The sequence below is a fragment of the Martes martes genome, assembly GCF_963455335.1.
Source record: "Martes martes genome assembly, chromosome: 5".
NCBI lineage: Eukaryota > Metazoa > Chordata > Mammalia > Carnivora > Mustelidae > Martes > Martes martes.
Window position 1 is genome coordinate 11682219 of NC_137892.1, and position 13926 is coordinate 11696144.

General features: G+C 36.3%; 1 protein-coding gene across 1 annotated transcript; it reads left to right on the forward strand.

The window, feature by feature from the left end:
• Positions 1-12764: 12764 nt before the first annotated feature.
• LOC308342673 (olfactory receptor 11L1-like) lies at positions 12765-13724 on the forward strand (the record flags this gene model as incomplete). The annotated part of the gene is made up of 1 exon (XM_080803244.1): positions 12765-13724. The coding sequence occupies one exon, from the start codon at positions 12765-12767 to the stop codon at positions 13722-13724; it is 960 nt and encodes a 319-aa protein (XP_080659370.1).
• Positions 13725-13926: the final 202 nt, after the last annotated feature.

Below are 13926 nucleotides of genomic sequence, written 5' to 3' on the forward strand. Positions count from 1 at the left end.
CATTCACCATGATCACATGTGATTTATTCCTAGGTTGTAAATGTGATTCAATATTTGCAAATCAGTTAATGTGATATATTACATCAATAAAAGAAAAGTTAAAAACACATGGTCATTTCATAGATCCACAAAAATAATTTGACAAAGTACAATATCATTTATAATATAAATTCTCAACAAAGTTGAGTTAGAAGGAATATATAACAACATAATAAAGGGCAAACATAAAAAACAGAGAGCAAACATCATACTCAATCATGGAAAACTGAGAAAATTTCCCCTAAGGTCAGGAATAAGACAAGTATGTCTCCTCTCACCACTTTGATTCAATATAGTACTGGAAGTCTTAGCCACAGCAATCAGACAGCAAAAAGTAATGAAAAAACATCCAAATAATAAAGAAGTAAAACACTAATTGCAGATGACATGGTATTCCATGTAGAAAAGACAAAAGACTCCACCAAGAAACTTCTAGAACTGATAAATTAATTCAGTAAATTTACCAGATACAAAAACAATGTTCACAGATCTGTTGCATTTCCAAACACTAATAATGAAACAGAAAGAGAAATTAAGAAAGCAATCCCATTTACTGTTACACCCAAAATAATTATTAGGAATAAACCTAACCTAAGAGGTGAAATACCCATAGTCTGAAACCATAAAACACTGATGAAAGAAATAGAAGATGACACAGAGAAATGGAAAGACATTCCATGCTCATAGATTAGAAGAAGAAATATCATTAAAATGTCTATCCTTCCCAAGGGAATATACAGATTTAATGCAATCCCTAACAAAATGTCAACAGCATTTTTCACAAAGCTAGAACAAACAATCCTAAAATTAGTATGAAACCACAAGACTGAAGAGCCCAAGCAATCTTGAGGAAAAAGAATGAAGCTGGTGATATCAGATTTCAAGGTCTACCAAAATACAGCTCTAATCAAAACAGTATGGGGGCGCCTGGGTGGCTCAGTGAGTTAAAGCCTCTGCCTTCGGCTTGGGCCATGATCTCAGGGTCCTAGGATTGAGCCCCACATCGGGCTCTCTGCTCATCAGAGAGCCTGCTTCCTCCTCTCTCTCTGCCTGCCTCTCTGTCTACTTGTGATCTCTGTCAAATAAATAAATAAATCTTAAAATTAAAAAAAAAAGATAACATAGTAAACAAACAAACAAACAAAAGAGTATGATACCAGCACAGAAATAGACACAATAGAACAACATAGACCAGAATTAAACCCACAATTATGAAGATAATTAATCTCTGACAAAGGCAAGATTGTACAAGGGGGAAAAGAAATCTCAAAATAAATGCCACTGGGAAACTGGATAGAAAAAAGCATGAGTTCAGACCATTTGTACACCAAACACAAAAATAAACTTGAAATGGTTAAATACTGATATTTAAGACTCGAAATCGTAAAACTCTTAAAAGAAAGCATAAGCAGTAATATCTTGGACACTAACATTTTTTAAATAAAGGAGAATTGTTTAAATGATCCTTTAGATAATATCAAGCAAACAAACATTTGCATTATAGGGGTCCCAGAACAAGAAAAGAAAAAGACAGAAAACTTATCTGAAGAAATGATAGCTGAAAAATTCTCTAACCTAGGGTTTAAAATATATATCCAGGTTCAAGGAGTACAGAGAGTTCTGGACAAGAGAAACCCAATGAAGCCCACACCATGACACATAATACTAAAATGCAAAATGTTAAAGCTAAAGATATAATTTTAAAACCAGCAGGACATAAGCAAAATGTTACATGCAAAGGTGATATGTCGATATTTCAGCAGGAACTTTATAGGGCCAAAGGCAATAGCATGACATACTCAGTGCATAGAGGAAAGCAAACTAACACAAACTATAACTCAGGATACATTACACTGAAAGATTATCATTCAGAATTGAAGAAAAGAATAACATTTTTCACAAACAAAAAGTTAAGATCTTATTATCACAAAACCAGGCTTACAAAAAAGTTACAGGGTCTTTTATATACATATTATACATAAAAGACCCTTTAACTTTTAAATATATATATATATATAATATATATAGCATATATATATTATATATTTATATTTATATATTTATGTTATATATTTAATATTATATATTTAATATATATATATATATATATATATATATATATATATATATATATATCCCTGTATACACCAGGCTTACAAAAAAGATACAGGGACTTTTTTTTTTAATTTTTTAAAAATTTATTTTAATAAACATATAATGTATTTTTATCCCCAGAGGTACAGGTCTGTGAATCGCCAGGTTTACACATTTCACAGCACTCATCATAGCACATAAACTCCCCAAAGTCCATATCCCCACAACCCTCTCCCATCCCCCCTCCCCCCAGCAACCCTCAGTCTGTTTTTTGAGATGGAGTCTTTTATGCTTTGTCTCCCTCCCAATCCCATCTTTTCATTTTTTCTTTTCCTACCTCCCCCCAAACCCCCCACATTGCATCTCCACTTCCTCATATCAGGGAGATCATATGATAGTTGTCTTTCTCCGACTGACTTATTTCGCTAAGCATAATACCCTCTAGTTCCATCCACGTCATCGCAAATGGCAAGATTTCATGTCTTTTGATGGCTGCATAGTATTCCATTGTGTATATATACCACTTCTTCTTTATCCATTCATCTGTTGATGGACATCTAGGTTCTTTCCACAGTATGGCTATTATGGACATTGCTGCTACAAACATTCGGGTGCACGTGCCCCTTCGGAGCAACACGTTTGTATCTTTAGGATATATACCCAGTAGTGCAATCGCTGGGTCATAGGGTAGCTCTATTTTCAGTTTTTTGAGGAACCTCCACACTGTTTTCCAGAGTAGTTGCACCAGCTTGCATTCCCACCAGCAGTGTAGGAGGGTTCCCCTCTCTCTGCATCCTCGAGAGCATCTGTCATTTCTTGACTTGTTAATTTTAGCCATTCTGACTGGTGTGAGGTGGTATCTCATTGTGGTTTTGATTTGTATTTCCCTGATGCCGAATGATGTGGAGCACATTTTCATGTGTCTGTTGACCATCCGGATGTCTTCTTTGCAGAAATGTCTGTTCGTGTCCTCTGCCCATTTCTTGACTGGATTATTTGTTCTTTGGGTATTGAGTTTGATAAGCTCTTTATAGATTTTGGATACTAGCCCTTTATCTGATATGTCGTTTGCAAATATCTTCTCCCATTCTGTCAGTTGTCTTTTGGTTTTGTTAACTGTTTCCTTTGCTGTGCAAAAGCTTTTGATCTTGATGAAATCCCAATAGTTCATTTTTGCCCTTGCTTCTGTTGCCTTTGGCGATGTTCCTAGGAAGAAGTTGCTGCGGTTGAGGTCAAAGAGGTTGCTGCCTGCATTCTCCTCAAGGATTTTGATGGATTCCTTTCTCACATTGAGGTCCTTCATCCATTTTGAGTCTATTTTCGTGTGTGGTGTAAGGAAATGGTCCAATTTCATTTTTCTGCATGTGGCTGTCCAATTTTCCTAGCACCATTTGTTGAACAGACTGTCTTTTTTCCATTGGACATTCTTCCCTACTTTGTCGAAGATTAGTTGACCGTAGAGTTGATGGTCTATTTCTGGGCTCTCTAATCTGTTCCATTGATCTATGTGTCTGTTTTTGTGCCAGTACCATACTGTCTTGATGATGACAGCTTTGTAATAGAGCTTGAAGTCTGGAATTGTGATGCCACCGACTTTGGCTTTCTCTTTCAATATTCGAGGTCTTTTCTGGTTCCATATAAATTTTAGGATTATTTGTTCCATTTCTTTGAAAAAAATGGATGGGATTTTGATAGGGATTGCATTAAATGTGTAGATTGCTTTAGGTAGAATAGACATTTTCACAAAATTTGTTTTTCCAATCCACGAGCATGGAATAGTTTTCCATTTCTCTGTGTTTTCCTCAATTTCTTTCATGAGTACTTTATAGTTTCCTGAGTATAGATTCTTTGCCTCATTGGTTAGATTTATTCCTAGGTATCTTAGGGTTTTGGGTGCGATTGTAATTGGGACTGACTCCTCAATGTCTCTTTCTTCTGTCCTGTTGTTAGTGTGAAGAAATGTGACCGATATCTTTGCATTGACTTTACATCCTGACACTTTACTGAATTCCTGTACAAGTTCTAGCAGTTTTGGTGTGGAGCCTTTTGGGTTTTCCACATATAGTATCATATCATCTGCAAAAAGTGATAGTTTGACTTCTTCTTTGCCAATTTGGATGCCTTTAATTTATTTTTGTTGTCTGATTGCTGAGGCTAGCACTTCTAGTACTATGTTGAACAGCAGTGGTGATAACGGACATCCTTGCCATGTTCCTGACTTTAGCGGAAAAGCTTTGTTTTTCTCCATTGAGAATGATATTTGCAGTGGGTTTTTCATAGATGGCTTTGATAATATTGAGGTATGTGCCTTCTATCCCTACACTTTGAAGAGTTTTAATCAGGAAGGGATGCTGCACTTTGTCAAATGCTTTTTCAGCATCTATTGAGAGTATCATATGGTTCTTACTCTTTCTTTTATTAATGTATTGTATCACATTCATGGATTTGCGGATGTTGAACCAACTTGCAGCCCTGGAATAAATCCCACTTGGTGGTGTTGAATAATCCTTTTAATGTACTGTTGGATCCTATTGGCCAGTATTTTGGTGAGAATTTTTACATCTGTGTTCATCAAGGATATTGGTCTGTAATTCTCTTTTTTGAAGGGATCCTTGTCTGATTTGGGGATCAAGGTGATGCTGGCCTCATAAAATGAGTTTGGCAGTTTTCCTTCCATTTCTATTTTTTGGAACAGTTTCAGGAGAATAGGAATTAATTCTTCTTTAAATGTTTGGTAGAATTCCCCTGGGAAGCCGTCTGGTCCTGGATTTTTGTTTGTTTGGAGATTTTTGAAGACTGTTTCAATCTCCTTACTGGTTACGGGTCTTTTCAGGTTTTCTTTTTCTTCCTGGTTCAGTTGTGGTAGTTTATATGTCTCTAGAAATGTATCAATTTCCTCCAGATTGTTGAATTTGTTGGCATAGAGTTACTCGTAGTATGTTCTTATAATTGTTTGTATTTCTTTGGTGTTGGTTGTGATCTCTCCTCTTTCATTCATGATTTTATTTATTTGGATCCTTTCTCTTTTCTTTTTGATAAGTCTGGCCAGGGGTTTGTCAATCTTATTAATTCTTTCAAAGAACCAGATCCTAGTTTTGTTGATTTGTTCTATTTTTTTTTTTTTTTTTTAGTTTCTATTTCATTGATTTCTGTTCTGATCTCTATGATTTCTCTTCTCCTGCTGGGTTTAGGCTTTCTTTGTTGTTCTCTCTCCAGCTCCTTTAGGTGTAGGGTTAGGTTTTGTATTTGAGACCTTTCTTGTTTCTTGAGAAAGGTTTGTACCGCTATATATTTTCCTCTCAGGACTTCCTTCGTTGTGTCCCACTGATTTTGAACGTTGTGTTTTCATTATCATTTGTTTCCATGAATTTTTTCAATTCTTCTTTAACTTCTTGGTTGACCCATTCATTTTTTAGAAGGATGCTGTTTAGTCTCCATGTATTTGCGTTCTTTCCAAATTTCCTCTTGTGATTGAGTTCTAGCTTCAGAGCATTGTGGTCTGAAAATATGAAGGGAATGATCCCAATCTTTTGATACTGGTTGAGACCTGATTTATGACTCAGGATGTGGTCTATTCTGGAGAATGTTCCACGTGCACTAGAGAAGAATGTATATTCTGTTGCTTTGGGATGGAATGTTCTGAAGATATCTGTGATGTCCATCTGGTCCAGTGTGTCATTTAAGGCCTTTATTTCTTTGTTGATCTTTTGCTTAGATGATCTGTCGATTTCAGTGACAGGTGTGTTAAAGTCCCCTGCTATTATTGTATTACTGTTGATGTATTTCTTTGATTTTGTTATTAATTGGTTTATATAGTTGGCTGCTCTCATGTTAGAGGCATAGATATTTAAGATTGTTAGGTCTTCTTGTTGGACAGACCCTTTGAGTATTATATAGTGTCCTTCCTTATCTCTTTTTATAGTCTTTGGCTTAAAATCTAATTGATCTGATATAAGGATATTCACCCCAGCTTTCTTCTGATGTCCATTAGCATGATACATTGTTTTCCATCCCCTCACTTTAAATCTGGAGGTGTCTTCGGTCTAAAATGAGTTTCTTGTAGGCAGCATATTGATGGGTTTGTTTTTTTATCTATTCTGATACCCTGTGTCTTTTGATTGGGGCATATAGCCCATTAACATTCAGCGTAACTATTGAGAGATATGAATTTAGTGCCATTGTTTTGCCTGTAAGGTGACTGTTACTGTATATTGTCTCTGTTTCTTTCTGATCTACTACTTTTAGGGACTCTCTTTGCTTAGAGGACCCCTTTCAATATTTCCTGTAGAGCTGGTTTGGTGTTTGCAAATTCTGTCAGCTTTTGTTTGTCTTGGAAGCTTTTTATCTCTCCTTCTATTTTCAATGATAGCCTAGCTGGATATCATATTCTTGGCTGTATGTTTTTCTCATTTAGTGCTCTGAATATATCATGCCAGTTCTTTCTGGCCTGCCAGGTCTCTGTGGATAGGTCCGCTGCCAATCTAATGTTTTTAACCTTGTATGTCAGAAACTTCTTTTCCCGGGCTGCTTTCAGGATTTTCTCTTTGTCGTTAAGACTTGTAAATTTTACTATCAGGTGACGAGGTGTGGACTTATTTTTATTGATTTTAAGTGGAGTTCTTAGCATCTCCTGGATTTTGATGTTTGTTCCCTTTGCCATATTCGGAAAATTCTCTACAATAATTCTCTCCAATATACCTTCTGCTCCCCTCTCTCTTTCTTCTTCTGGAATCCCAATTATTCTAATGTTGTGTTGTCTTATGGTGTCGCTTATCTCTTGAATTCTCTCCTCGTGGTCCATTGTTTGTTTGTCTCTCTTTTGCTCAGCTTCTTTATTCTCTGTCATTTGGTCTTCTATGTCACTAATTCTTTCTTCTGCCTCATTTATCTTAGCAGTAAGAGCTTCCATTTTTGATTGCACCTCATTAATAGCTTTTTTTATTTCAACTTGGTTAGATTTTAGTTCTTTTATTTCTCCAGAAAGGGCTTTTATCTCTCCGGAGAGCATTTCTAATATCTTCTATGCCTTTTTCGAGCCCGGCTAGAACCTTGAGAATCGTCATTCTGAACTCTAGATCTGTCATATTACCAATGTCCGTATTGATTAGGTCCGCACCCTTCGGTACTGCCTCTTGCTCTTTTTTTGTGGTGAGTTTTTCCGCCTTGTCATTTTGTCCAGATAAGATTTGCTTTCCCTTCCTCTAGAATTCTGCTGTTCTTGGTGAGTGAAGTTGGTCTTGGCTGGGTTTCTTGTTGCTCTTCTGGGGGAGGAGCCTGTTGTAGTGATTCTCAAGTGTCTTTGCCTCAGGCAGAATTGCACTGTCTTTGCCAGGGGCCGGGCTAAGTAATCAGCTTGGGTTTGCTTTCAGGAGCTTTTGTTCCCTGAGTGCTTTCTGTAGAGTTCCAGAGGATGGGAATGAAAATGGCAGCCTCCCAATCTCCAGCCCAGAGGAGCCGAGAGCTTGGGGTCCTGCTCCTCAGTGCACCCTCAGAGAAAAGTGCCCAGCCACCCCATCTCCCTGTCCTGTGGTCAAGCCTGGAGGAAAGTAGTCAGTTGCTGGCACTTGGAGAAATGCGCCTGGTCGCTTCCGTCTCCGTGGCTTCCATCTTCGTGGTCTCCGGCCACACTCTGAGCCCACCCAGCCTGCAACCGGCACAAGGTAACCCAGAGCTGAGAGCTCACTCCTTGTCTTTCTTGCTGTAGCTGGCTTCCCCGGTCTAATACCTACAAGCTCTGTAGCACTGACACCCCCAGTCCTTCTGTGACCCCACGGGACCTGTGGTTATGCTGACCCTACTGGGGCTTCCCCCCGGTTTAGCCTCCAGAGTGATGTCCCTCTGTGGAGCAGACTTTTAAAAGTCCTGATTTTGTGCCCCGTTGCTCCGCTGCTTGCCGGGAGCTGGCCCCTCCCCCCACGGTCTGTCTTCCCGTCGCTTTGGATTCACTTCTCTGCAGGTCCTACCTTTCAGAAAGTGATCGATTTTCTGTATCTAGAATTGTTGCTCTTCTTCTCTTTGATTTCCCGTTGGATTTGTAGGTATTCACAATGGTTAGATAAGCTATCTAGCTGATCTCCTGTTACCCGATGTCGTCTCAGTCTGCTACTTCTCCGCCATCTTGACTCCTCTCTCCCAACATACACATTTGATATGGAACTGCAACAATATAATATGAGAAAAATAATTCATTTACAAATATGCACAACATAACAACACTTAACTTGAATTTCATTAAAGTGGTCAGTGAACATATGAAAAAAATGCTATTATTAGTTATGAGAAAATTTCAAACCCTACACACCCATTAGTACAGCCAAAATAACCTAGGCGCAACACTGAGAGGTGGTGAAGTTGTGCAGTAGAGCCCTCATCACTACTTTTGGGTATCTTAAATGTAATCACTTTGGAAAATTTGTGGTAATTTCGTATTAAATTAAAGAGTCACTTATCATGTAACCTAGCAATTGTACTCCTTGCTATTTATTCAAATAAAAAGAAACACATCTGTGCCAAGGATTTGCACATGAGAATTCGAATAACTTTTATTCTTTTTTAGCAGTTTTATTCTTATTAAACCAAAATAAGAATGAACATAAATAAAAATTAAATACATACACCCAAACATGCATACATACATATCTACAACAAGCAAATGGATGATTAAATTTTGGTATATTTATTCAAACGAATATAACTCAGCACTTAATAGGAATAAGCTTACAAAACACACAGAAGTATGGGAGCACCCAGGTGGCTCAGTCAGTTGATTGTCCAACTCTTGTTTTCAACTCAGGTCATGATCTGAATGGGTTGGGAGATCCAGCTCTGAGTCAGACCCTACACTCAGCACAGAGTCTGCTTGAAGAATCTCTCGTTTTCTCCCTTCCTCCCATTTACTCTCTCTCTCTCTCTCTCAATTAAATAAATAAATCTTTTAAAAGACCTAAACAAGAAAAACATACAGCAGCATGAATTCAATATCTAATTTATGATGTTAGATGAAATAAGCCCAACACCAGATGTATATGCTTCGTGAATGCATATATGAAAATCTGGAAGAATCAAAGCTAAGTCACACTGACAAAAATGAGAGCAGTGATTGCTTGACTCTAAAGGGAGAAATTAATTGAGTGCATGAGGTTTGAAAAACCTTTCTGGGTGGAAAAGAAGGCTATGTTCTTGATTGTGGTTGCAGTTACACATATGTATACATTTGCCATAATATATTGAACTCAACCCTTATGATATGTGTATTTTATCATATTTTAATTGTAGCACCAAAAGATTATTTAGAAATTATCTCATATTCCCTTTTGCGGAATTATTCTCAGTGAGAGCAAGACTTGGTGCATTATTTGGCATCCTTAGATAATTAGCATTATTCATGTCCATACAGTACATGCTATCAACATCCCATGTCACTGAAGACAAACCGGCTCTGCATATTTTCAAGTATCTTTTGGTCATTTACTCTTACACATTGATAACCACTTCTTTACAGTTTCATTCTTAAATAAATAAATAAATGCTTGATTTACTTGGCATTCATGCCTAAGATGTGAGCGTTTATTTTACATATGGGATAACCAATGTTCACAAAAAAACATAGTGAAAAAAATATATTTTTCTTTGAATAATTTGAACAAGCTCAAACTCATACTGTAAATTTCCTTAGTATGACACATGTGTGGATATCGTCCAGATTCATTTTGTTTAATTTTTAGCTTATCATTTTCTTATCTTCTGATACCAAAGTTTGTCAGATTTTCATATCCTCTGCACATATTTATTATGATTATCTACTCAAAGCCTTTGAAAAGTGGTTAATCATTTGAATCTACATAGTGGGTAATACAGTTTTTACACACTTGGATAACGCTTTCTTAGTTATTCTTACAAAATGATGCGAAGCCCTTGTTTTGTTTTGTCTTACTTGTTTTGTACTCTTTTATTTTAAAAGAAGATTTTTGATGCTGATCTAGTATGTCCTTGATAGCTAGGGTATAGTCTTTTCTGGTCATGTCTATTGTGGCTGAAATATTGAAGGATACAATTCTATACTCATAAGTGAACTGTGAATACCATGGGCAGTAGCAGCTGATGAATCAACTTATGAAGCTATCTTTCAGTTTCTATAAAGACCTTTCCAATATTTCTCATAGTTGTTTTGTTCTTCCTTTAGACCCAGGAAGTGAGCACTCTGACCTTCTCTGAAAGAGAGTCCTCAGGGAATCTACATGGATTCCCCAAGGTAAAAGCAAATTTCCAAGGCTCAGTGCTAATAAAATTCTAGTACTTCTCACAAGGGTGATTTCCAAGGGTGATTTCTATTTATAGAATAGATGGTATAAAACAGCAAATAAAATAGCAGGAAGGAGATTGCTTAGCTTGTTTCCTTTATAAGCAAATTAAATGTAGTGTGTTCAAATATATAGCTTTCTGAAAGGAAACATTTAAAGAGCATGTAACTAATAAAATCCCTCTCCTGGAAAATAAACAAACAGAATAAGGTCTGTGAGTACACCTGGGGAATATAATCTTCATTGTTTTATATTTGCTTAGAGAGTATCAAGGCACTTAATAGTACTTTTATAATTTTGTATATTCCTGTCATCTGGGGGACTATTCTTTCTCAGGCTTTTATTTGGCATGCAGGGTAGGCAGAGTTTAGAAATTTAAAAAATAGGTAAATTTTAATAATATATAAGTTAAATTTTAAATTTTAATGAATTTTACAGTATATAACTTTGTAAATATATCAATACTGTAAATATGTAAATATATATAAATGTATAGATATATAAAACATGAAATAAATATATAAAATAACAAATTTTAAATATATATGTTTGTCTTCATATTTAAATATTATTTTATTTTTATAAAAGTGTTAAATTATTTCAAATTATTTTTTTCCATCCAGTTTTGTCCTGTGGTGATATATAGTTGTGTAATGCCTTTTTTAAAAAGATTTAAAAATATATATTTATTTGAGGGGCACCTGGGTAGCTCAGTGGGTTGAAGCCTCTGCCTTCAGCTCAGGTCATGGTCTCAGGGTCCTGGGATCAAGTCCCGCATCAGGCTCTCTGCTCCACGGGGAGACTGTTTCCCCCTGCCCCTCTCTTTGTCTGCCTCTCTGCCTGCTTGTGATATCTATCTGTTAAATAAATAAATAAAGCTTTTAAAAAATTATTTATTTGAGAGAGTGTGTGCACAAGATTAGAGGAGAGGGGCAGAGGGAGATGGAGAAGCAGACTCCCCACTGAACAGGGAGCCCAACACAGGGCTTGATCCCAGGACCCCAAGGTCGTGATCTAAGCCAAAAGCAAATGCCCAAATAACTGAGCCACACAGACATCCCATGTGTAACCCTATTATTAAAAATAGACAGAATTAAATAACTATGATATCTTTTAGAAAGAGAAAAGAAAATTCATCTTTGGAATGATTCTTTTGTCATAGCTCCAATCATAATCTTTCCAAATACCCACTTTTCTTATATTAATACTAGGAGAAAAATGCCCATGCAATAGTTCTTTTATAACAATAAAAGATATTTTGTACTCTTGGTCTCATATGTGTCACATAAATGTTAGCTTTTTTCTTATGAAAATAAAGAAATCAAACTCAAGAAAAATATTTTAAAAAAATCAGTCCCAGTTATTTCCTTCAATTGTTTTCTTAAATTATAAATTCTAAGCCAATTTTTTTGGAGAAACACTTAACATATTTATAATTGTAAATACTGTACTGCAAATTTAAAATTGGTAAATGATTTTCTCTTATATTAAGTGCTCCTTCACATTAGTGATGCTATGGAAATAAACTTCATCATGAAAGATGAATGGACTTATGAGTTTAAAGTGATTTTCTTCACTCTTGCTTACTAATGTAGGAAAATCAGTGAATGTAATGGCTCTAAAAAACAAAACAAAACAAAACAAAAACACAAAAAGCCAAAGTCAAGAGAGTTAACTGAATACTTATGGCAAAATTATCTCCATATAGATGTTGAATCTTTCTGTCCATTTTCTAGAGATAGGATTTACTCATGTACCCATCTCCAACCAAACCATAACTGATGGTGTATAATATGGATAATAAAGTTAATACTTCAGGCAATCATTTGTCTTCATAAGACAACGGGTATGCTTAAGAACTCCATTATAAGAGCTCATTCATATACCCTACATCCTGATCTGCATGTTCATCTTTATTCACCATATTCTAATGGACAATACTCAGTGATGGAACAATGTCATGTTCTTCCGATAGCCACATTTAAATATTAGCTTGGACTATGGTCCTTTAAAACAAACTACCTGAGAAGAATCTATCCCACCACTTAAAGTGATGTAGCTGTGAGAAAACAATTTCTCAACTTAGTTTCTTTCCTTGAGAAGTAGATTGTTAGATGATTTATTTTGGAGATTTGATTGATTTTGTAAATCAAGTGAGCTAATCCATGGAAAATGTTTATAAAGATACCAACTATGTTATTGCCAGCCATTAACATTTATTATTATTAGAAGTCTATTGTCATGAAATAAATGAATACAAAATTATTCCATTCTTGTTCATCTGCCATATTCCGGGCTTTGTTGTTTATTCCAGATCAGAGATGATGAGACATGGATGTAACAAACCAAACAACAGTGACACAGTTCATTTTTCTTGGGTTTTCTGATGTTTTCTATCTGAGGCTCACATTGTTTGTGATATTTCTCACTGTGTATCTGCTTTCCCTCATGGGAAACACTCTCATCATTTTCATTGTTCTCATGGACATCACACTCCAAACACCCATGTACATTTTCTTAGGAAATTTGTCATTCCTTGAGATATGGTATATCACAACTACAGTGCCAAAATTGCTGGCAACCTGCCTTTCACAGGTTGTCACCATCTCTGTTTCTGGTTGTTTAACCCAGTACTACTTCTTTTTCTCCCTGGGAGCTACAGAGTGCATCCTGCTAGCTGTGATGGCCTATGACCGGTACCTGGCCATCTGCAGCCCTTTAAGGTATTCACTTCTCATGAGCCTTCAGATGTGCCTGTGGTTTTCAGCTGGATCTTGGATTGGGGGCTTCATTGCCCCTCTCCCACCAACCATACTCATCTCCCATCTAAACTTCTGTGGTCCCCACAAGATCAACCATTTCTTTTGTGACTCAGACCCCATTTTTGAACTCTCCTGCTCAGATACATTTTTGGTGGAGACTTTAGGCTACACATGTACCTCTATCGTGATTCTAAGTTCTTTCCTTCTCACTATGTCTTCCTATGGATACATTGTGGTCACAATAATCAGGCTGTCTTCCCAAAAGGCTCAGAAGAAAACCTTCTCTACCTGTGCCTCCCACCTCACTGTGGTCACCATTTATTATGCCACCATTATCTTTGCCTATGTTCACCCTCCAGCCAAACACAATTTCACCATTGGTAAAGTGATCTCAGTGTTCTATTGTGTCGTCACTCCACTGGTAAATCCTCTCATATACACCCTGAGAAACAAAGATGTAAAGACAGCTTTCAGAAAAGTTCTAGAAAGAAAGAGACTGATTTTCACAAGAAACTTGCAAAGGATTTGAGAGATACTCTAAAATAATCAATTTAGAATGGATTCCTAAACCTTGCAAATGGTAAATATTGAAAATTTATTTAAAAATTGATATTATTTAGTATGGACATTTGGGACTGATTTCTATGAAAATAGTTATCATATAACTACTACATTTAAGACTGTTTTCGTGCAAAGTCACAGTGATAGACATAACTCAAACTCTCTGTCCA